The sequence below is a fragment of the Rhinolophus hipposideros genome (genome assembly GCF_964194185.1).
Source record: "Rhinolophus hipposideros genome assembly, chromosome: 10".
In the NCBI taxonomy this organism is placed as follows: Eukaryota; Metazoa; Chordata; class Mammalia; order Chiroptera; family Rhinolophidae; genus Rhinolophus; species Rhinolophus hipposideros.
In genome coordinates, this window is record NC_138056.1 from 78,817,869 (window position 1) to 78,843,626 (window position 25,758).

General features: G+C 33.9%; 1 protein-coding gene across 1 annotated transcript; it reads right to left on the minus strand.

Moving 5' to 3' along the window:
• Positions 1 to 11,506: 11,506 nt before the first annotated feature.
• On the minus strand, positions 11,507 to 15,581 carry BTG4 (BTG anti-proliferation factor 4; the record flags this gene model as incomplete). The annotated part of the gene is made up of 4 exons (XM_081062827.1): positions 11,507 to 11,689; positions 13,636 to 13,834; positions 14,798 to 14,935; positions 15,409 to 15,581. 4 exons carry the CDS (start codon positions 15,579 to 15,581, stop codon positions 11,507 to 11,509), a joined length of 693 nt encoding a protein of 230 aa, XP_080918953.1.
• Between the last annotated feature and the right edge of the window lie 10,177 nt (positions 15,582 to 25,758).

Below are 25,758 nucleotides of genomic sequence, written 5' to 3' on the forward strand. Positions count from 1 at the left end.
CTCAGCTAATCTCATAATTAATGGTGAAAAACTAAAACCCTTTGCTCTATGTTCAGGAACACAACAGGGCTGTCCCCTATCACCTCTGCTTTTCAACATAGTGTTGGAAGTCCTTGCCAGAGCAATCAGGCAAGAGAAAGAAATAAAAGGCATCCAAATTGGAAATGAAGAAGTTAAATTATCACTCTTTGCAGATGACATGATGCTATATATAAAAAACCCTAAAGACTCTACCAAAAAGCTGTTAGAAACGATCAACGAATACAGTAAAGTTGCTGGCTACAAAATCAACGTACAAAAGTCCATTGCATTCCTATATACTAACAATGAAATCTCAGAAAAAGAAATACAAAAACAATTCCCTTTGCAATTGCAGCAAAAAGATTAAAATACCTAGGAATAAACTTAACGAAAGATGTGAAGGACCTATATGCTGAAAACTATAAGACTTTTTTGAAAGAAATTGAAGAAGACACAAAGAAATGGAAAGACATTCCGTGCTCATGGATTGGAAAATCAACATAGTTAAAATGGCCATATTACCCAAAGCAATATACAGATTTAATGCAATCCCCATCAAAATCCCAATGCCATTTTTAAAGAAATAGAACAAAAAATCATCAGATTTGTTTGGAACCACAAAACCCCGAATAGCCAAAGTAATCTTAAGAAAAAAGAACAACACTGGAGATATCACACTCCCTGACTTTAGCTTGTACTACAGGGCTACAATAATCAAAACAGCATGGTATTGGCAGAACAACAGATACATAGACCAATGGAATATTACTGCGAACACAGAAATAAAACCACATAAATATGGACAGATAATTTTTGACAAAGAAGCTAAAAACATACAATGAAGGAAAGACAGCCTCTTCAATAAATGGTGCGGGGAGAATTGGATAGCCACGTGCAAAAGAATGAAACTGGACTGCTATCTGTCACCATGTACCAAAATTAATTCAAAATGGATCAAAGACTTAAGCATAAGACCTGACACAATAAACTGCATAGAAGAAAGTATAGGTATTAAACTTATGGATCTTTGGTTCAAAGAGCATTTTATGAATTTGACTCAGAAAGCAATGGAAGTAAAAGCTAAAATAAACGAATGGGACTATATGAAACGTAAAAGCTTCTGCACAGGAAAAGAAACCATCGACAAAATAAAGAGGCAACCAACTGAATGGGAGAAGATTTTTGCAAACAGTGCCTCCGATAAGGGGCTAATATCCAAAATATTCAAGGTACTCATGAAGCTCAACAACAAAAAAACAAACAACCCAATTGAAAAATGGGCAGAAGACCTGAAGAGACATTTCTCCAAAGAGGACATACAAATGGCAAATAGACATATGAAAAAACGTTCAACATCACTAATCATCAGAGAAATGCAAATAAAAACCACAATGAGATATCACCTCACCCCAGTCAGAATGGCTATCATCAACAAGACAAATAGTAGCAAGTGTTGGAGAGGCTGTGGAGAAAAAGGAACCCTCATACACTGTTGGTGGGAATGCAGACTGGTGCAGCTGTTATGGAAGGCAGTGTGGAGGTTCCTCAAAAACTTATGAATAGAATTACCATATGACCCAGCAATCTCTCTCCTGAGTATCTACCCCAAAAATTTGAAAACATTTATACATAAAGACACGTGTGCTCCAATATTCATGCAGCTTTGTTTATGGTAGCCAAGACTTGGAAACAACCAAAATGTCCTTCGATAGATGAATGGATAAAGAAGTTGTGGTGTATATACACAATGGAATACTATTTGGCGTTAAGGAAAGATGATATAGGAACATTTGTGACAACATGGATTGATCTTGAGAGTATAATGCTAAGTGAAATAAGTCATACAGAAAAAGCAGAGAACCCTATGATTTCACTGATATGTGATATACAAACCAAAAACAACAAAAGAACAAGACAAACAAATGAGAAACAAAAACTCATAGATACAGACAATAGTTTAATGGTTACCAGAGGGTAAAGGGGGTGGGGGGAGGGAGATGAGGGTAAAGGGTATCAAATATATGGTGATGGAAGGAGAACTGACTCTGGGTGGTGAACACACAATGGGATTTATAGATGATGTAATACAGAATTGTACACTTGAAATCTATGTAAATTTACTAACAATTGTCACCCCAATAAATTTAATTAAAAAATAATAATTAAAAAAAATAAAAATAAATAAAAAAATAAAAGATTAAAGACTTCTCCAGTACTTTGAGAAGAAGGTAAATCTTTGTTGTGATAAACACTGAATGTGTGTCCTCAAGAATTTTATTTAGTTATTCACATAAATTATGAAATATATTTCCTCGAGATTAGAGTGAAGATTAATTATGCCAGACATACAAGACTATTTAGGACATTTAGGTCAAAAGCTCAGGGCCTCTGAGAGAGATGGTAAAAAAAATGTCATGCAGAAATTAAAGATGTTTCTTTTGTATTCTTATTCTTGGCTGAGCAAGGCATCTACCAAAACATGATTCTATTAACTTCCTGGCTGATTTCTTGGGCCTTCAGTCTGATTCCACTAATACACTAACAGCTGTAGGCTTTTAATAAGCACATGCTTTCTAATGGAAATGCCAGATTACAAGGCAGGGATCATGTTCTCCTGCCTGCTGCATTATGTATATTTATTGCTGAATTTAATCAATAGCAATTTCTTCTTTTAAGTTTTGAGATTCTAGTTATCTTTAAGAAATTAGCTTGTATGCGCATACATATACACACACATGCACGGCCCACTGACAAGGAAAAGGATAAGAAAACTTTAATAGATACAGAAGCCATATTTTACCAACTTTTAACAAAAAGGATCCTTCTTCCCAAAATATAATAATTGTTTTAATAAAATTTTGTTTTTAGTTTCAAAAGTGGTAATATTCTTCTGCTTCCAAGAAGGTGAAGTAGGCATACTTTTCCTTCCTCCTCCCACCAAACACAACTAAAATCCCTGGACAGTATGTAAAAACAAACAAGAATATTCTGAAAGATATAGAGAAGAAAATACACCAACAAGGGATCCTGAGAACCCAACACAGGATATGATCGTGAACGCCACAGATTTTCTTTTTCCCTCATGTATTCCAGACTTGGAAATAAAAAAGCCAGCAACCCATAAACACCAAAGGGTATAGACCAAAAAATTTCCCCCAAAGCCTGCTTTCTCTAACCAAAGGAATAAGAAAGGAGCAGCCTAGCAAGGCACAAAACTTTTAGACAATAACTGCTTTTCTCCAGCCAAACATCACAGGCAAACAAACAACAACAAAAAAAAAAACTGTCTCCACCCACACCAACAAAAGATGAGTGGGGAGTCTAGACTTTCCACCTTGTCAGCCTGTAACAAGGCATCCCAACCTCCTTCTATGGTACCAAGCAGAGAGATGGGAATTTTCATCTTTTTATCCCCAGAGGGCAATAACAAACCCCCTCCACTCATGATGTCAGTCCATATGGGAAATCTAGATATCTATCAACATATGCAAGTAATAAGTCCCGTCACCACCACCTCCCTGCTGGAGTGGCATTAGCAGAAGCCAAGTGAAGAGTCAAAACTTTCACCATTGCTCATTGGTAATGAGGTCACCTCACCAAAGTAGTAGTGGAAACCACATGGGTAGCTGGATCTCCTATACCTGTCCAGCAGGTCTGAGGAATCCCTTCCTTGAGTATTAATGGAGACCAAGTGGGGAACATGGACTTTTATCTCCCATCAGGCAATAACAAGTCAACACCTTCTGGTTCTGCCCCCCCTCACTGCAATGGTGTCAAAGAAAATCAGCTTGCACAAAGTTTAAATAAGATTCCAAGTCTTATAACATAGCATCAAAAATGTATTTATACAAGACAAAAATCAAAAAGGATATAAAAGAACTCAACACTATCAATCAATAGTACTAATTAATATTTATGGAACGTTGTCCCAAACAACAGCAAAATACATTCTTTTCACACGTCCAATGAATAGCATCAAGATAAACTATATCATCAGGTATAGAAAAAATTTAAAAGACCTGAAAACATACAGAGTATATTTTCCCACCAGAATGGAATCAAGTCAGAAATCACTAACAGAAAAATACAGATAAATCTCAAAACACTTAGAAACCAAACAATACACTTCTAAATAATCCAAGGGTCAAAGAAGTCACCTCAAAGAAAACTTTTAAAATACATTGAACTGAATGACAATGAAAAGTTAACATCTCAAAGTTTATGGAACACAGCTCAAGTAGAGCTGAGAGGGAAATTTATAATACATACATTAGAAAAGAGAAAAAGTCTCAGATCAATAACCTAAGCTTTTCCCTCAAGAACCTGGAAAAAGAAGAGTAAAAAGCCAAAGCAAGCAGAAAAAATAAAATAATAAAGAACAGAAATCAATAAAATTAAAAAGAAAAAAATAGGAAAAAATCAACAAAACAAAGAGCTGTTTTCATTGGAAAGGTCAATAAAATTGACAAACCTTTAGCAAGACTAACAATGGAAAAGAGAGAGAAGATACAAATTACCAATATCAGGAATCAATGTAGAGATATCACTACAGACCTTGCAGACATCAAAAAGATAATAAGGAAACATGAACAACTCTACAAAACATAAATTTGACAGATCAAATGGACCACTTTTTCAAAAAACACAAACTACCACAACTCACCCAATATAAAACAGATTATTTGAATAGCTTTATAACTATTAAGGAAATTGAACTCATAATTTTGAAATTCCCAAAGAAGAAATTTCCAGGCCCAGATGGCTTCACCATATAATTCTACCAAACATTTAAAAACAGAATTAACACCTATTGAACACAAACTCTTCCAGAAAATATAAGAGGGATCACTTCCCAAGTTGTTTTAGGAAGTATTTATACTGTGTGTATATATTATATTTATGTATATTTATAGCATGATGATATTACCCTTATACCAAAGACAGTACAAAAAGGAAAACTACAAACCAATATTATTCATGAGTATAGGTGCAAAAATCCTTAAACTATTAGTGAACAAAATTCAGCAATATATAAAAATAATTATGTGTCACAATCAAGTGGGCTTTATTTCATAGATGCAAAGTTGGTTCAATATTCAAAAAAATCAATGTAATCCACATATCAACGGATTAATGCAGAAAACCACAAAATCATATCAGTGGATACAGAAAAGACATCTGACAAAATTCAAAGAAGCATTTGACAAAATTTGACTCATTTATGATTAAAACTCTCAGAAAATAGAAATAGAAGTGAATGTCCTCAATCTGATATAAGATCATCAACAAAAATGGTAAATATCTGCTTAATAGTGAAAGAACAACTGCTTTCCCCTAAGCTTAGAACAAAGCAAGGATGTCTGTTGCCACTATTCTCATTCAACCTAGTGCTGGAAGGTCTAGCCACTTCAACAAGACAAGAAAATGAAATAAAAGGCATCCAGATTGAAAGGGAAGAAATAAAGCTGTTCCTATATAAAGATATCATTATTATCTACTGGAAAATCCCAAGGAATCTACAAAAAAAATAAAAATAAAAAGGTTTTGGAACTACTGAGTTCAGCAAGGTCACAGAACAAGAGGTAAACATACAAAAGTCAATTGTATTTATATACAGAGGGTCCAAAAAAATGTATACACATTTTAAGACAGGAAAAAACTATTAAAACTGTAATACTCAATATATACCAATAACAAAAGATGAATACAAGTCACGTTTGACTTCTGCAATTACAAGAGGTGCTCCAGACACTTCTGATTATGGCAAACTACTGCTTGAGCTACGTTGACCAAAGTGTCCACTTGTATACATTTTTTGGCACCCCATATATTACCAATGAACACGTGGATAGATACCAAAATTAAACATACAACACGACTTGTAACTACTCAAAAATGAAATTCTTAGATGTACATTTAAAGTACACGTACAGGACTTGTATGCTAAAAACTACAAAATGCTGATGAAAGGAATCAAAGATAATCTAAATACATGGAGAAATATATTGCGTTCTTGGACTAGAAGACTCAATGTAGTAGAGGTGTTGATTTTCCCCAAATTCATATACAGGCTTAAAGCAATTCTTTTTAAAATTTCAGCAAGAGATTTTTTTATAGACATAGACAAGATTATTCTAAAGTATTTATGGAAAGGCAAAGGAACTCAAATAACTAAAACAAATTTTTAAAATGAAGAATAAAGTGGGAAGAATCAATCCACTCAATTTCAAGATTTTTATAGCTACTGTAATCAAGACTGTGTAGTATTGGCACAAGAATAAACACACAGATCAATAGAACAGAATATAGAAGACAGAACTTAACCCACATATATACGCCTAACTGAATTTTCACAGATGCTAAAACAATTCAATGGAAGCAAGATAGCTTTTTCAGCTAATGGTACAGGAGCAAGTGGATACTCACAGAAAAAAAAAAATAATGAACTTCACCAAAGTCTCATCACTCATACAAAATTTAACACAAAATGGATCACAAACTTAAATGTAAAACTATAAGACTTTGAGGGGGAAAAAAACAGAAAATCTTCAGGATCTAGGGCTGATTGGAAATGTCAGACTTGATGCCAAAGCACAATCCATAAAAGAAAAAAACTAATGAATTAAAGTTAATCAAAATTAAAAATGTTTGCTCTGCAGAAGACCCTATTTAAAAGGTAGAAAGATATGCTACAAGCTGGAAGAAACTATTTTCAAACCACATTATCTGACAAAGGACAGGTATCTAGAATAAAGAACTCAAAACTCAATTGATTAAAAAAGTAAACAATCCAATTTTTAAAATGGCCAGAAGACATGCACAGACATTTCACCATATAAGATATACAGACAGAAAATAAGTACGTGAAAAGATGTTTGACATCACTAGTCATCAAGGAAATGTAAATTAAAACTACAATGAGGTGACACTATTTTTTTTATTTTAGCCATTCTGATAAGTGTGTTGTGATAACACCAAAGGCTGGTACAGATATGGGAAAACGAGATCACTCATACATTGCTGGTGGGAATGTAAAATGGTACAACCACTCTCTAAAACAGGTTGGCAGTTTCTTAAAAATCTAAGCAGTACCATATGACCCAACAATTATACTCTTAGGCATTTATCCCAGAAAATTAAAAATTATGTTCCCACTCTATGTATATGAATGTTTACAGCAGATTGATTCATAATCCGCAAACTAGAAACAACCAGTTGTTGTCCTTCAATAGGTAAGTGGTTAAATAAGTCATGGTATATCCATACCGTGACACACTACTCAGCAATAATAAGGAACAAACTATTAATACATGCAACAACCTGAATAAATCTCCAGAGAACTATGCTTAGTGAAAAAAGCCAATCCCAAAAGGTTACCTACCGTATAATTCTATTTATGTTCTTCTTGAGGTGAAAAAATTATAGAAATGGAGAATAGATTACTAGTTGCCAGGGGGTTAAAGAAGGGATGAAAGTGGGAGGGAAGTGAGTGTGACTATATGAGGTGTGATCAAACAATATGGTGAATGTTTAAATAAATAAAAAATTTTACAGTAAAAGATACATCACCATTTAATACCCCTCAAAATACTTCCGCTTGTTTTGAACACACTTATCCCATCATTCTTGGCACTTTCTGAAGCAGTTCTGGAAATCCTCTTTCGTGAGTGTCTTTAGTTGTGCTGTCGTGGCTGCCTTGATGTCCTGAATCAATTCAAAAAGTTTACCTTTCATGGTCATTTTGATTTGGGGGAAAAGCCAGAAGTCACACAATGCTAGATCTGTGAATAAGGTGGATGAGGACACACCATAGTGTTTTTGACAAAAATTGCCGTACCAGAAGTGATGTGTGACACGGAGCATTGTCATGATAAACGATGAAGTAAAGATATTCATGAAAGAGGACTTCCAGAATTGCTTCAGAAAGTGGCAAGAATGATGGGATAAGTGTGTTCGAAGTGAGGGGGAGTATTTTGAGGGGAATTAATGGCAGTGTGTCTTTTACTGTAATGATTTTTTTTAAACATTCTCCTTATTGTTTGATCCCACCTGGTAAAAGGGCAACAAAGGGGATGTTTGTGGGTAATGGAAATGTTCTTTGTCTTGACGGAATCAATGTCAATATTACTATAGTAGAGTTTCACAAAATGTCACCATTGGTGGAAACTGGGTAAAAAGTATGCATGATCTCTTTATTTATTAACTGCATGTGAATCTACAATTCTCTCAAAAGTTTAATTTTTAAAAAAGAAAAAAATAGTACATACTCATAGAAAATCTCAAAATGCAGCTTAAGAAGATCTAATTTGGTTATTATACTGATATACTAATAGATACTAATATTCATTTATTTGGGACTTTTCAAATGTATTGACTACTTTTAACCACAGCAAAAATGTATATATGGTTCATTATATTTTCTCCTATACATTTGCTTCAGGGCCAAATAAGAATTTCTAAAGAATTATACAGGGCACTAAAGCTTTGGGTCAAATCCTACAACAGTGACGAAATTGATTTCTTCCTGAGTACCAACTTAAAACAATTCATTTTAATGGCTATCTCTAGTACTGTGTCGCATAGAATCTTGAGGCAATCTCTGTACCCAATTAAGAATATTGAGATTGATTAGCAATGTTCATCATTGGCATGGCGTAGAGGAGTGGTAAATATTTACCACAGATTTATCATCTCTGTTGGCAGGAATAAGGTTTTTTCAAACCATCCCCACAAACTTCAAGAGACACTTTGTTAATAAAACCCTCTGTGCAAAGGTTCTTAGAAACCCATCGTTCTGTCACAACTAGGTATTATGTTACATTTTACATATAATAACTATTTTATACAGTTCTTTCACTTTTCAGTCCCATAAATTGTACATGTGAATAACACCTACAGAAAAAGTCACTAACTGAAATCCAAAATAACACCATTATGGAATAAATAAGGCAGAAGCAAGAAACGCTAGACAGGACTGAGAACCAAACTGGCGGAAGGAAGGCTTAAGACAATTACAGTTTTTAAAAAAAGATGAACGATATTAAGGTAATGGGATAAATTATAGTTATAACAGACAAAAAATGATCCAGAATAAAAAGAGTTGGTGTTCCTAAAATGAATGGACAAAGAAAGTATTCAAAGATAATACTGCAGAAGTTTGCTCTAGAAAAATTAAACCTGCAGGTCAGAAAGTGGCACAATGTTTCACGAAAAATTGATACAGGATGATTGACTAAGACATAGGCTCCAAGTATAGGCATACCTTAGAGATAGTGCAGTTTTGGCTTAAGACCATGATAATGATAAAGCGAGTATCTCAAAAAAGGAAGTCATGATCTTTTGGCTGGTGGAGAGTCTTGCCTTCCATTTGTGACAAAAAAAAAAATAGGCAACACCTGTGAAACATGATAAAGTGAAGCTCAATAAAATGAGGCATGTCTGTATAGAGAGTTTTTCAGACTGACAGTCAAAGAAGTTACCTAAAAATGTAAGTGTACATGTTTGTTCACATGGCAGGGAGTTGGGGAAATCAAGGTGGCCTCGGATGTCTCCACAGCAACATATAATGCCAGAAACATAAGATTAGTGTGATGTCTACGAGTTTTTGTTTCTTCATGTGTTTGCCTCTTTAGTTGTTAGTGGTTACCAGAGGGTAAGGGGGGAGGGGGTGGTAGATGAAGGTAAAGGGGATCCAATACATGGTGATGGAAGGAGAACTGACTCTGGGTGGTGAACACACAATGTGATATATAGATGATGTAATACAGAATTGTACACCTGAAATCTATGTAACTTTACTAACAATTATCACCCCAATAAACTTTAATTAAAATATTATTAATAATAATAATAACAATAATAATAATAATAATAAAAGATTAGTGTGATGTCTACAAAGTTATAAGGGAAAGAAAGTATGACCTAAGATTTTAGTACTCAGCCAAGTTGTCTTTCACAAGTATTAAAGGACAGAGATCATCTCAGGCACAAATAAACTCCCAGAGTATAACACCTATGAGCCATTTATGAAAAAGCTGCTTAACAATAAAATCCAGCTAACGAAAGATGAATCAAAATAGATTTCACATATGCAAAAAGTTTATTGCTGAGCACTGAATCAGTTTAAATATAGAACTAAGAAAAAAACAACTGTAGGAATAATTGTTTTAAGACAGAACATAAATGTTAAATCTTGACATTAAAAGTGTTACGTATTTGAAAGTTGCCAAGAAAATGAATCTTAAAAGTTCTCATCACAAGAAAAGAAACATTGAAACTGTATAGTGATGGATAATAACTAGACTTATTGTGGTGATCATTTCACAATGTATGCAAATATCCTAATTATGTTGTACACCTGAAACTAATAAAATGTTGTATGTCGATTACAACTCAGTTTTTAAAAGTAACAGGAAATAAGGGACAAAGAAAAAATTAAGAGTGCTAATTTCTACAGCTTACCTAGCAACAAATAATCAATACTTTATAAAAAAATAATTTTTTTAAGTTTTAAAGATTGTTCCAGCCTCCTGGTGTTTTCCTTTAGAAAAAAAAAAAGCATAAAGAAGTCTTTTAGGAAATAAAATACTTTGTGATAGAAAAGCTTATGACTATTTCAACACTTCTTTCAGTTTCACTTAGGTTTCTTCCAAGTAAAATAACATTTTTCCAGGATCTCCTGTAGTATGGTTTTCTTATTAAATTATCTGTACATAGTTTCTTACATCTGTATATATAAGAAGATGACTAGGAAGATGGTCACCATTTAATGTTAATGGCAATTTCTGGCTGGATGGGATCAATTTTTACTTGCTTGGTGCTGTTTTTCTGCTTAGCTTGAATTCTTCATGATGAGAATGTATCACTCTTACAAAATTTTAAGTCATAATTATTAAGGCTATTAAAAGGTTTAGAAGTAAACTAATTTTTTAAAAAGGGAATTTTGTATCTTAAAGAGTCATTTTCAAACAAGCTGTCACTGGCCTTATGAAATAAAACAATGATGGTACACAGGTAATAAAGTAAAACGAGAATACTATATTATGTGGCTCACTCATTCCTAAATGAAGATTTACTTTTTTTTAATGGCTAATGAAGAAACATAAACTTGTAAAATGTTCTTGTAATAAACTGAAGTAGGAAAATATTAAAAACACATTTATTTAAACTGTTACTTTTCATAATTCATTGAATCTTATCACAGGTCAATATCTTCATTCTATCACCTTATTGGGTACACTCATTAGTGTTACATAAAACTTCATATAAAATTAAATAGTGTTACATAAAACTTCATATAAAATTAAATAAGAATTAAAAGTACAGCTAAGAACATAGTCATGATCTGTGTGAGAGAATTCACCACCATGCACCCTGGTCCCTAATGTGGTTATTTTTCCTGGGCCTCTCAACCTTAGACTAGTTTTGTTTTAGAGAAAAAAGTGGCTCCTCTGAGCTCTTTCCCACTTAGTGCCCAGCCACTGCATTATCGGTTTGTGTTGACCCAGTGGTACCTGTCCACCCGGTGTACAGCAGCAGGCCTCTGACCCTTAGGATTCTTATGCAACGCATGATAAGCATTTGCTAGGAGGCCCATATGGCCATCCATCATTTTCTTTTTGCAGGGGATTTGGAACCAAGATTGAAAGGGTTGTTTCAAGTTTTCAACCTGGAAAAAAAAGCGGGGGGAAGGTGTATGAAGATCTTTTATAAACTAATAAACTAGCTCTAAGGATTAAATAAAGTCTGTAACTCAGAAGTTAAACCTTTCAAACGCATAAGAAGTACAAATGAATAGAAATAAAAGTGGATAATCATGTTTGGAAAATTGACTAGTATTAGGGGTGGGGTATAAAGTAAGTCACTTCATACCTTTTAATAAAGTCAATTTTTTAGTCCAACTAAAATTTTTAAAAACACATTTATGCAAATTTCTATATATTCTTGAGTTCTTCCCTACCTCACTCCACCTCACTGACCCAACCCAAAACTGCCTAACCATGATCTCTGGGGTTGAGGTCTAGAAATATTCATTTTAAACATCTGAAATGACCAATATAGATGTTTTGCAGACCATATTTTGAAAGGATATTGCTCTAGAAGAATATAGCTGACTATGGATCTGAGCTCTAAGTGGAAGATGATCTTTCTAAACATAAAAATAGAATTAAGGGCAAATACTTCACTACCTAATTTTAAACTTGTAACACATATAGAACTATATATAAACTACACACACATATTTATATATATATATACATATATATATATGGTTTAGAAAACTAAACAAGCTAGAGAAGAAATATGTGCCAGTAATATGACAAGGAGTTAAAATATTTCTAAAGTTCGAAGAGCCTGTAAGAATACAATCAGAACTCAAACAATAGGTGGGTAAAGAAAAGTCATAAGACAGTAAATGCCTAAAACATTTGGGGACATAGAGATTTTTTAAATGTTTCATTTAATTAATAATATCTGCAATAGATAGTATTGTTATCAAACTATTTTTAAGTGAAAATACTCAATTTTAGGAAAAATGGTAAAGATTATCACACAAAGCTTGTTACACTACAAATAAATACAACTTTCTAGGAGGTACTTTGGCCATATATTGAGAACGAGTAAAATATCCATACCGATGACCCAGTAATTCCTTGTCTAAGAATCAAGTCTCCAGAAATAATTTAAAATTCAGACATCTCTGTACAAGTTATCAGCTTTTTTATATCACAACAACGTGGAAACAATCTAGATATCTGCCAATAGTTGATTAACTAAGTAAATTACTAGGAAAGCAAATGAATATCAAAATGTTAAATAAAATTGCTTTAACATGTTAATACATAGGGATTAATTTAAGAAAACATATAAACAAATATCAGGTTGGTACAAAAGTAATTGTGTTCTTTGCAATTTTTTTAACCTTTTAAACTGCAATTACTTTTGCACCAACCTAATATATACGTACAAAATGTCAACAGAGGTTCTCTCTAGATCAGTGTTTTTCAAACCATGAGTTGCCGCCATTAGTGAGTCATGAAATCAATTTAGGTGGTTGAAATCAATTTAATTTAATACAAAGTGTCAGGGGCATTGTACCTAGTAAGGATAAGTATTATTTCATGAAACCTATTTCAAAAATATAGCTAGGCATATCTTTCTATGGTTTTTGTTGTTGTTGTTTTGTTTTTTTAGCAAAACTGCTCTGTTAATGGGATTGCAGACTTTTGACCATTTCTTAATATTCCAAATTTCCTGAGAGGTATGTTATTTTCTATTGTCAAAAAAGCCCACTGATTTTAATATTTAATTCTGAAGAAATTTAAGTGAAAGGAAACATGTTCAAATACTATATGGAAAAATGGGCCTGCAAAAGATGAGATTGATCCTGAGCACCCAGCCAAGTAGAGGAACTACATATAGAAGAAAAAAACAGAAAAATCATTTTGTCAGAATATTAATATTGTGATTTTAATCTTTACAGTTTTGCTGTTTCCGTGTTTTCCAATTGTTTGTTTCTTTGCTTTTACAGTGAGCATATTCTTTTCAAAATTAGAATAGAAAATAATTAGAATAGAAAACAAAAGTATAGAGAAGAACTGGAACACACTTTACCTGATAAATACTCTTTGGATTGCTAACTTTAGGAATAACCTGAGGTTCTTTGTTACAACTTTCTTCATCGGAGGAAGTGCCGGAGAAGTAGTCTAGTGTGGCTCTATTAACAGCATAACTGATTTGTTGGGAGAGTTCCCATTCTTCCCACCTGCCTTTGAAAGAAGCAACTGTAAATGGATGATTTTTCTCACCATACCTAAATAGGAAAGGAAAATAAAGTATTCAATAGGGATTCAACTTCTCAGTTTTCTCTCCAATATTTTCTGGAGATAACTCAATAACTTACAAAAAGTTATTTTTAAAAACAAATTGAAATGACTTGACAGCAAAGAAAATTGAGAGATATTATCACCTTCAACTACTACACTGTCGTAATTAGTGGGGGTATTCTGTAAGAGCTATCTTGGTTAATTGCTCAGGTAAAAACAAAGACTAGTTTGTTTTAAATTAGTTTCAGGTGTACAAAACAACGTACTAGACATTTACACCCCTCCACCAATCTACTACCCCTACGACATCGTATATAGCTGTTACAGTTCCATTGACTCTATTCCTCATGCTGTACTCCACATCCTGTGACTATATATATTAAATTATAGTTGACATTTAGTGTTATTGAACTTCAGCTTCAGGTGTACAGCACAGTGGTCAGGCATCTACACTGTCAATTTGGAAAGATTAGTTTCTTTTGATTCAAGTAATGGGCTCAATTGCCCTGTGGTAGATAACTCCTCTTGCCCTTTGATTCTGCCTATAATACTTAGACATTATAATTTACTCTTGGTGTAATACAGAATTGTACACCTGAAATCTATGTAATTTCACTAACAATTGTCACCCCAATAAATTTTAAAAAATAACTTTTTAAAAATTAAAAAACAATAATAATAGTAATTTACTCTTGGCAATAGGGTGCAGGCATTAAAATCAAATTTAAAATATTATGCAAAGTCTTTGTGCTTCCCACTCTATCCACTTCTACTGGAAGTTTTTTGTCTAATAAAGTTTTATCTAAAATCTTAATCAACCAGTGCCCTCAGTGCCAATCTAAGGCTTTAGAGCACATTGTTTCACAAAGTTGTACAGAGCTGACTAAATAACCGAAGGTTTTCAGGTGTCAGAGAGCACACAAACTCTTAACTCCAATGAGAATACTCACCTACAGCAAACCTCAAAGGGATCTACCCATATGGTCATCTCCTTTGGAAGTCCCAGGTGGGAAAAATCCACATTACTTTCAGCACAAGCCCTTTGTAGAATGGGATCTTTATTCTGATTATGGTTTAACCTGATACACCTTTAAAAACAAAGAAAGGGAAACAAAGGCATGATAACTGATGCTTTAGCAAAAGAATCATGTTGGAGGCATACTGCTCCAATATACACAGCTCCCACCTCACCCCTGCCTTCTGCTGACCCCTTGCCCACCTTCCACAATTTTACAAGAGTAAAACATCCTCAATTTTTCTCTCAGCAACTCAGAATGTGGGTTGCATCACTAAGTCACACAATTAGTTCACCGAAAGTTCATTGCTTATCTTTCATGGTAAATACAAGTTAGAAATTGTTTAATCCACCTCACATAAGGGTTTTTTTTCTTTAATTTCAACCACACTGTCACCTACGGCATCTCTTTCTTTCAAGCCCACCTTCAAACAAATAAATGTAAGCCCATAAAACTTTCATTACTCATAGACTGCCAACACAATCGTTGCTGAGGGCATTACTTGGTTGTTACTTCCCTTCGCCATACTACATACTAGCTCTCACCTGAAGGCTTGCCCTTTAGAAGGGCAATCAGAGTGCCAGTGACTTCTGTATGTTTCAAACAAGATAGTCATCAGCTTTTCTGCAAAGTTTTCTACTTGCTGTTTACTCAATTTACCATGTTTTTTCACCAATCTTGTGACAAAGAAAACTGTTGTTGCAATTTCATCTCTCATGATTCAAGAAAAATCTATGAGGAGGTCTGCAACCATTAAAAGGAAGCAAGAAGAAATTAAAAAGAAACAAGGGTCTAATTTATCAACATGTAATTGCCATTTGGAAATTTTATAAACCTTAAATTTAAGACAAAAATCATTTGCTCATCCTTAATGAACTAAATAAGCACATCAATAGTATCAATCAACAAAACAGCCAAGAATACCAATTCCTCAACGAGCCAGTTTTTAACGATTTTCAAAGGAAAAAAAACATTTTATAAAACTTTAATACACTTAAGAAACAAATGAAACATCATTATGCAACTTACATTTTAAAAGTCCTGATTTAAGACAGTAATTACACCAAGCACCACTGTTTAAAAACGTATTTGCAGAGAGCAAAAGCATTTCAGGATACAGTATCATTCTAAATTGTGGCTCTTGGGTTGCATGCTTTAAGTAAAGGTTAAGATTAATCAAACATATTATACTTGCCAGCAAAAACTCTTTAGCCCCAACAAAAAGTGGGCCAGAGTTAGAAGACCAACTATGCTTTAAGTTTTCAATTCTCAGCCACACCTGTTTGTTACCTTTTAGGCTGAAATTTATATAAGCCTGAGCCCCAAAGCCTGATAAGTATTTAACCTTACACAGGCGCTGTCTTTTAGGATAATCAGGTAGTTGTTTCTAGGTCCGCGTGAGAGTGCCCCTTAGTATATGTAGAGTGGGTTCTTGAAGGTGTTTAAAGATTTTGAAACCAGATTAGTATCTTCCATTTTACTATTAGAGTCCTGTCTTTTTGACCGAGATTGAGAAGCAAGCCTTCTCCTTCCATATCCTAATATCCTACATTCCAATAATTTCATCTCTAATTGTAACTGTCAACATATTAAAGAATTTTGTCTTGAATCTTTTATAAAACTTAAGACAACTTTCTTTGAACAGTCATTATGTTGACTACACACATTTTTTACTAAATGTTTATTTGCAAAATAAATAGAAGAGATTTCAGAGTTTATCTAAGTGTGGGTCACTGACCACCTGCTTTGGACTCACCAGGCTGTTTGTTTAAAATGCAGATTCTTGGATATTTTCCCAGATCTACTGAGTCAATACTTCTAAACGTGAGGCCCGGAAATCGGTATTTAACAAGTTTCCCCAGGTGATTCTTATACCCACTAAAATGAAGAACCACCACACCTAACATATAAGTGTTTGACACCCACAATAAGTGGTCATTCAGGTTCTTCAACCGTAGAAAAGAATTCATTCTCTTACAAGGAAGCCCATTTCATTTCTAAAAAGCTGCAAACACCAGGCAGTCCTTCCTCCCTATGAGGAGCCAAATCCACCTCTTTTATTCTCTATATGTGCAGCCTAGTTTTTCCCTCTGGATATATATGGATTATATCTCATCCTCCACCACACAAAAACAGTTCAAATATTCTTCAGCCTTCTCTGAGTCTCCTCTTCAGGGGGCTAAGTATTCTCAACATTTTAATGGTTCTTCCTATAGAATTTCCTATACAACTGAGCCACTTTACATACTGGGCACTCACGTTGGGCTGAGTTTCAGGTGTGTCAGTAATGCTCTTTTAAAGTGTGGAGCCCAGAATCACACACAATCACCTACTCTGCCATTCCAGAACGGAGTGGGACTGGCCCCTCCCTTGCTTTGAAGACTCTATTTCTACAGTGCAGCCTCAGGTGACAGTCACCTTGTGACACCACTCACCTTGTGACACCACTGCCTCACAATGAACTAATGCTATTGTTTTGTGGCTTCTTTCCCTTCCTGCACAGCACAATGTTTAAGAATATGGGCTTTGGAGTCAGACAGACCTGGGTGTGAACTGCAACTTTCCGACTCACTATCTGTGTAACCTTGAGCAAGTTGCTTAACTTCTTGAACTTTCAGTTTCCTGTCTGCGAAATGGAGGGATAACAGCGACCTCATAGGGTTGTTATCAAGATTACAACCACTAATGTATTAAAGCATCTGACCTAACTACTAGTTACCTAGTAGTTGTTATAGGAAGGCAGTATAGCAGAGCACGCAGTTAAGAAAACAGCTATGAAATCAAGCATCATGGAATTAAATCCCAATCCTTCCGTTTACCAGAAATTTGGGTAAGTTTCTCAACCGCTCTAATCTTTAAAATCTCATTTGTGAAAAGGGGGTAAGAAGTATACCTAAGGCTTTGGAATTAGACTGCCAGATTTGTATCCTAGGTCAATTTACGGTGTGATTTTAACAAGTTATTCAACTTCTCTGTGCCTCAATTTCCTCATGTATATAAAGAAGAGAATAGCAGTGCCCACATTGTAGGGTTGTTATGAGAATTAAGTATAAAATGCCTAGAACAGCACCTGGTACTCAGTAAAAGCTCTATAAATGTTAGATATTACTACATTAGTAGTAGTACAATTACCATACTACTACTATTATCTCATGAGGATTTTGTCAAGGTTAAATTATAAAATTATATAATGCACTTAGCAGAATGCCTGGATATAGTAAGTACTCAAAAAGTGGAGGTATTTTTATTAATATAAGTTTATATCTATCATTTTAGTATAAATCATTTCTAATTCTTTGTGGATTAAGTGGAGTATAAAAGTACATATTACAACTATATCTATCATATTTCATTGCGTTAAATTTAAATTATCACTATAGGGAACTGAAATCATCTGTGATCCTGATTTTTGTCATCCAGTAAATTCTCTTTTTGGCTACCTGACATTTGTAAATTTGACAAGAAATCCACCTATGTCCTCCCACAAGTAATGAATAAACAAGTGAATAGGATAGAGATCAAGCAGAGTGCTTTGACAAAATCCTAGGATATGTTCCTTAAATACAGTCACTTCCACTCAAACAATTCATTCTGTTATCATCACCCAGTGAAAGCTAGTCAAGGGTGGATAAAGATATCACCCATTGCCTTGCTGCAATCTGCATACACTATTCCTTTAAACTACCAGTATTATAAAATCTAATTGAATAGAAAAGAAGACAAGTAGTTTAACCTGGTATGCCTTGTTCTTTAAGAGCCCAGGCTGCTCCAAGTAATCCCAACTTCCATAATAATTAGAAACCATCTATTTGGCAAGATGTTTCAAAATTTTGTCCCTCTTGAGGTCAAGATCATTGGTCTATAATTTAAGGTTTATATCGTCTTCCCCTTGTGAAAAACCAAGAAAATATGTAACTATCTCTAGTCGTAGAGCATCACTTTATGAAATATTCATATTAGAAGAACATCATTAATAAAATGTGTAATTACTATATCCCAACAGGTCAAAATTTAGATACATTTACAGTAGCATACATGTATGAATCTGGCACTTAAAATCAAAGCTCCATATCTTAACATCTGAGAATAGAAATTAGAGCCACTTTGTTTTCATATACTTATATAAGTTTAAAATCTTGTACAGTCCACCATTACGTATGTAAAGTTAGCATTCATTTATGGGATTTGAAACTCAAATGTAATATTTACAGTCTGCACCCCATAACTCAATTCTGTTTTTAAATTTTCATTTGCTTTCACAAAATGAAGTCAAAAGACGTAAGTTATAGTATATCTCCACTGTTCCCTGTGGTTATGGGAAAATTAATTAATCTTACTGTATTTCTGTTTTGTCTAATCATCCCTGTATCAATTTAGCTGCTCTGAATTTTTTAGAAAAAAACTAAATAAGATGTCTCAGTCTATAATATGAGCAAATATATAACATGAAAGACAATGGTAAAATAAATTTCTCCTTAGAAGTTCAAAATGAATGAAAAATCAAGTTAATCTTTAGGATTTACTATGCTTATATTCTACTAACAAGATGAAAATGATATCTAAAAACAACAACACACACAAGAAGAAATATTTCAGGTGCCTCTAGAACACAGTGGAATATGATTATTTTTTAAAAATCATTCTGTAGCCCAATTGTTTACAGTAGTATTAGTATTACTATTTTGAAACTATTATCTATAATATATAATAAAATGTAATTATAATATTATATAACATATAATTATGATTATTATATATAAAGTTTTATATTTATAACATTTTATATATTATAGATAATAGTTTCAGAATACTAATACTAATATTACTGTAAACAATTAAGTTTACTAATTGTATTTACTAATTAATATGATAAATAGCAAATATATATCTAAAGAGGGAGAGAGAATAGGCTAGGGTAATACAGATATTTATTTGTGTTTTATGAACTAAAATTTTCAACGTAAGGAAAAAAGGATAAAAGTGTAATATCAAAGAAATTAAGTAAACTCCTAAAATGTTAAATTTGAAAGGGCAATATTAATATTAACTTGTAATATTTTTTTCTTTACAAAAATATGTATTTTAGTTTTGTCCAGTGAAAAGGCCTACAATCAACAAACAATCCTAACACTCTTTTGTGGTTTCTAAATACCATTTCCCTCTTTAAAAAAAGAAATTCCTTAAAGAAATAGCTGATTCCAGTTCTAGTTCAGGTAATATATTAGATGAGCCTGGAATGTATTTTACCAGAAAGGAAGGAAGCTATACAAAATCAAAAGGTTATGTCAAAAGACAAAGGAGCCTACATGAAGCACTCCCATAGGCCAAAGACAAGTAATTCTGAACTTGATCATAGATACTGCAGTCCTTCAACCAGTTCCCCTCTTCAGGGTCAACACAGTCATCCTCCAATTTCTGTAACAGTCAGATACTATGGGTCATAGCTGCATCCCTCACTGGGAATTCTTCTCAGAAACTACCTCAGAATAAAGTCATCTGTCCCTTCCCCATGGGGTAGCTTGCAGCCCTTGACTGGCCATTGTGGGAATACAAAAATCTGGCCCCCTTGCTTCAATTTGCAACAATTCTGAAGGGCCATTCATCTCCAGAGCTTCCCCAAAGATAGGCTGAGGCCTCCATTGCGACCATGTCACTGAGCCAGTTGTTTCTCTGCCCATTTCTATCTTTCTCACTCCCTTTTGGCTAGATCTCTCAAGAGGACTCCCCAGTAAAACTTCTGCATGCAACTCCCATCTCAGAGCCTGTTTCTAAAGAATAGAATCTAAGACAGTTTGTACCAGGAAAGATTTAAGAAAGCTGACTCTACAATGGGATTTTGGAGATGGATTACTCACCTGTTGACTTGAATACAAACCTTATTGCTAGTGGTAGTAGAATATATGCATATGGATGGCTCCTGGCATGCTGGAGTGCTGTAACTGTGAAAATTTTCATCAGTGATGAAGATGAAGTACAGGTATTCGGGGGTGCATTGGCTAGTGTAATATCTTTGATGCTTAAGAGGTATGAGAAATAATAATATAAGAACTATGGAAATGGATGGCTGAGCACCTTGATATCTAGTAATGACATGATTTAATAAGGCTAATTCAATTCAATTCAGTAAGTATTTAAGTATCTCTATACAGAACATATAAAAAGAAAATAAAGTTGCAACTAGGACCTTAATGATCTTCCTCTTTCACTGTATCATTTATTTCAGCTTTCCATGATATATTTCTTACTCTCCCTATTCAATTACAGGAATTCCCAAATTGCTGCACTTTGGAATTACCTGAATATCTGTTTAAAATGCTGATGCCTGACTCCTACCCCCCAGACATTCTGATTTAATTGAGGTGAAGTGCAACCTGGGCATCAGGATTTTTAAAAGCTCCCCAAATGATTCTAATGTGCAGCAAAGGCAGATAATCATTAAGATAGATATCTCCTAGCTATCAAGGAGATTTTAAATTTACACTTTTGATTGCTTAGTAATGCCTTAAGCTTTAACAAAGATTATTATGACAAATTTATTCTCATTTTTTCTAGCCTTTGCTAGAATAACTTTTGCAAAGATTATTTTTTAAATTTATGTTAGAAATAACAAAATTGGAAATCAGGACAATTATGTATTGCTGAAATACAATTTGCTTCAGAACTAAAGGCAACATATGCATTAGCACATATTCAAATTTTTCCTTTTCAAATGATCAGTGTTTGCATTGATATTATTAAAACGATATCAGGTATTTAATAATTCTTTCATTATTTCACCTTCCCGGATGACATACTATTCTATTGCACTTTGAATTGGTGAAATACGTTAGCTGATGAAGCTTTGAACCCTCTCCTACCATTATTTTCTCCAACAGGCCCAGGCAGGCCTTGGAAGTTATGAATAGAACAGTACGATAACAATGTACTTAGATTTCAAGAAAGAACAATCAAATACAAACTAAACATCATGCAAGACTTCCTTCAGTTACTTGTTTATGATTTTAAACTCCTTATTTAAATCACCTCCTACACATTAATGACAACTATACCTTCTGCTATAATTAACATTCACTCAGTGACTATTTACTGACCATGTATTACATATTAGACACTGCTAAGTGGCCACCGAAATTGGTTACTGAAATTTGAAGGCAAAAGGCAGCTTTTCCACAGTGTTTATGTGGTGTCTAAAATTCCCATTACAGGACACTTATTCCCTTGATTAAGACATAGTCTTTCCAGGATTTCCTTTTGAAATTGTCAAGTGAGTTATCCACAGTAGAACAAAAGGATCATGTTCTGTCTGGAGATGTTTGTAAGAGGGGAGGAAGCCTGGGGGAGACACCACAGAAAACGGGAAACACGAGGTTTCTGGCTATTGGGAATGAGCAAGAAGAACAGAAAGAAGGAGAACATCAAAGACACATTTTACCTTCTTATTAAGCCTGTAACAGAGAATCAAATGGTGCTAAACGTGAAGATGACCAAAATGACCTTGTACAGTAACAGTTTCCAGAATTGCATATCTTCATTTTAACTGAGGGAATTCAACTTGATCGCTAAGGTATCTTCAAGCCCCAAGGTTCATCAATGACGGTAAACCTTGAAAATCTGATTCTACATTTGTCTTCTTGATTTTATCTAGACGTCAACTATAAAATGATAATATTTTTGCATGTAAGAGTTTAAAATAGGCAAATAATTTAAAATACCATCTAAATTGAACAATTAAATTCACTAGGCTTTTGATGTCATAGCCAATCAGACCTATTTGATTTCATTAGTTTTATTTCCTTAAGTTGCAAAGTACATTTCTAGGCTCATCTATCCATTTACTAGTGCGTGTCATTGTTAATAAATTAAAAAATATAGACGTTTTAGCAAAAATCTCAGTTCTGACAGACTGCATTTTTTTGACAACAGCAAGTAATGTAGCACCATTTTATATGACAATAAACTATTCTACAACCCATGCATGAACTCAGTCCCATTATGTTCAAACCACCTTCAGGAAGTTACATTAATTAGTGAAACAAAATTCATATGCCAAAATGTTACCTAATAAAATTGTACAGTCAAGCAATATTGAACCCAAAAGAAATTAAGTTTAGAGTTGCCTAATCTGCTAAGTGAAACACATTTACTGATAAATTAAATGAACCTTAAACTATATGATGATTCTTTTTCATAGTTACCACACAGTGCTTTATTTACAACAAGCATTTTTCCTACTTTGTATTTCCCATGTGCATTACTGAGCACTCATAATGTAAGTGGCATTGTGCTGGAGAGTGCAAATATGTATATATAGCATGCACCAACCTGGAAACCAAGATAGCCCACTAAAGATAATTCAGGGTATAAGAAAATTCATATACAGTGCTCTGTACTAATACAATAAATGTGTAATATGTACCAGCACACTCTGTTATTATAATAAAATGCTTTTCTTCAAAATGCAATTAGATGTTGGGGAATAACACTCTCCTACTAATGGAAGATACTAATTGTAGAGTGAATAAATTAAGTGCAAAGTGATTTAGAGAATAATCAGGATGAGCTAAGGTACCAAGAAGATTTTACCCAAGAAGTAAGATTTGAGCTAGAGATTTCAACAAGCTATAAATGAGCTAAGAGGGGAAAGACAATGTGATGAAATGAAATCCTTGAGACATATTCTATGGATATAGAGGAAATAAAGATAACAAATGAGAGCTATGTAATTTTTTACAACTAAAACATATAAATTTTACCTAGAAAAAAAGAAATAAATGGGGAGAGCAAAAATCAAAACAAGAATAAATAGACATAGAATGATGCTTTTAAAAATAGCATACAGTATTTTTGTTCTTGTAAATGAATTAATTAACAAGATAATCAATCAATGTCTTCCTTTTGCCTTCATAGAATTACAGAACACATCTGAGAGCTCTTAAGGGGCTCTTTCTTCACTGTGCACTACACTTTCAACCGTGCACCAGACTACTTGTTTGATGCACTGAAACCCTTAAATTATCTCAATAAACCTTAAAAATCTAGTCGAGGTCTTTTGGAAAGGTGACAGAGGCGGTCATGTAGTGACAGGCAGCCATGAAAGTTATTCTATTTATTAATAGCCTAGAGAAGTTCATGGACACTTTACTCACTCATGAATAAGGCACTGAGACAAACTGTTCTGGCTGCCCTGTGGCTAATTCCACTGACCAAATCTTGTGATGAGATGGTGCCTAGGTAGCAGTTACCCTTGAATTCATATGTGTATATGACCCCGTTTAAAACAGCTTGGCTCTCATGAGAGTCCTCTCTTCTGCTTCTCCTTCTTTGTGGGCTAACACTTCTCAAGGTTTATTTCTTCCTGCCAGCCTCTAAATAAGAGATGGATTCTTCAAAGTTGGTCCTGAGCATTCTGCTTTCCTGACTCTGTTCCCTATTCAAGAACTCATTGCTGTCAGTCGCCTACTCTGTCATGAGTGAACGATAGCAGGTGCGGGAGGGTCAATGAAAAAGAAGACAACGTAGCTCCTTGGCCATCTCATTTATCCTAGCAACTTCAACTATTACAGCTTCAGAAAACTGCGAAATCTCTATTTTCCGTTCTGGTCTCTTTCCAGAGTTCCAGCTCCATATATCTAATTCCACCACAATATCTTTCCCTTACCTAAAACTAAACATGCTTAAACCTAAACACATCATAATTAAGTACCATCTTGATACTAATATAATTACATATAACTATCTAAATAATACCTAAAATTATTGTATTGTACATATTAATAATAATTAATAGTCAGTCAGCCCTCCATACCCATGGGTTCTGCATCTGCAGATTTACCCTACCATGGATCAAAAATGTTTTTTAAAAATGTTACGTTGTTGCTGACCTGTACTATATAGGTAGGCCTAGGGTGCTTATGTCTATACTGAACATGTACAGACTTTTTCTTGTCATTATTCCCTGAACAATACAGTATAACAACTATTTACATAGTACATTTTAGAGAATCCCTACACTGAGTTCTCTAAAAATGTAAATATGCAACATGTTTGCTCCTACTGCTAAGCCATAACTAAGGACTCAAGCAACTTTAATTATAAAGCCTAGTTTTAGATTATCTCTGATTTACTAAAAGATTAATTTAACATTTTCATATTGAAAGCAACATTGTTGATTAATCAATAAGTATAAACAAAAAGTTAATTAAAATCTGGTGCACTCTTACTAATGAGAGTACAATGAAATGAAATCAGAAGTATAAAATTATAAAAACTGCTGGCAATTCATTTTAGCTACAAAGGAAACTCCTCTCATAATTAAACAGATTCAGTGATGTTTAGTTCTTCAAAGGCACTTAGCTGACTTCAATCTAGTCTTTCTTCAACATATAAACTAGTTCCTAAATGTATTATCATGAATGTTAATAAGATAATCTGACATTTATTGATCTATATAAAAACCGAAACATGGTTTTATATTTCCTAAGAAAATATGCCTTTAAAAACAGGTTTAAAAGAAGCCACTAAACTCCAATAATTTCTAATCAGTCTGATTCATCATTTCTTACTCCCTAACAACATCCTTCAAAAGCTATGGAAGACAGAAAATGTTCAGATGGTGTGTTCGTATGCATTGAAAGGAGAGAGCATGTTGTCTCCATCTTTTATAATTCCCACCTCGCACCACTCTAGTCTTTTATGTATGAGTGGTAAGTTTAGCCAATATAAATTTGCCAAAGCTAAAGCAGAAGGTATTCCTTTTCTATACTCTTCTTGGTTTCCTCCTAATCACTAATCTCACCTCCCTTCCTTAGTGCCCCTTCCCCATCTTCCTATTCACCAAAAGCCCAGAAATTAAATAAAACAGTAAACAATTCCACTGCAAGGTACCTTCCTGGTGC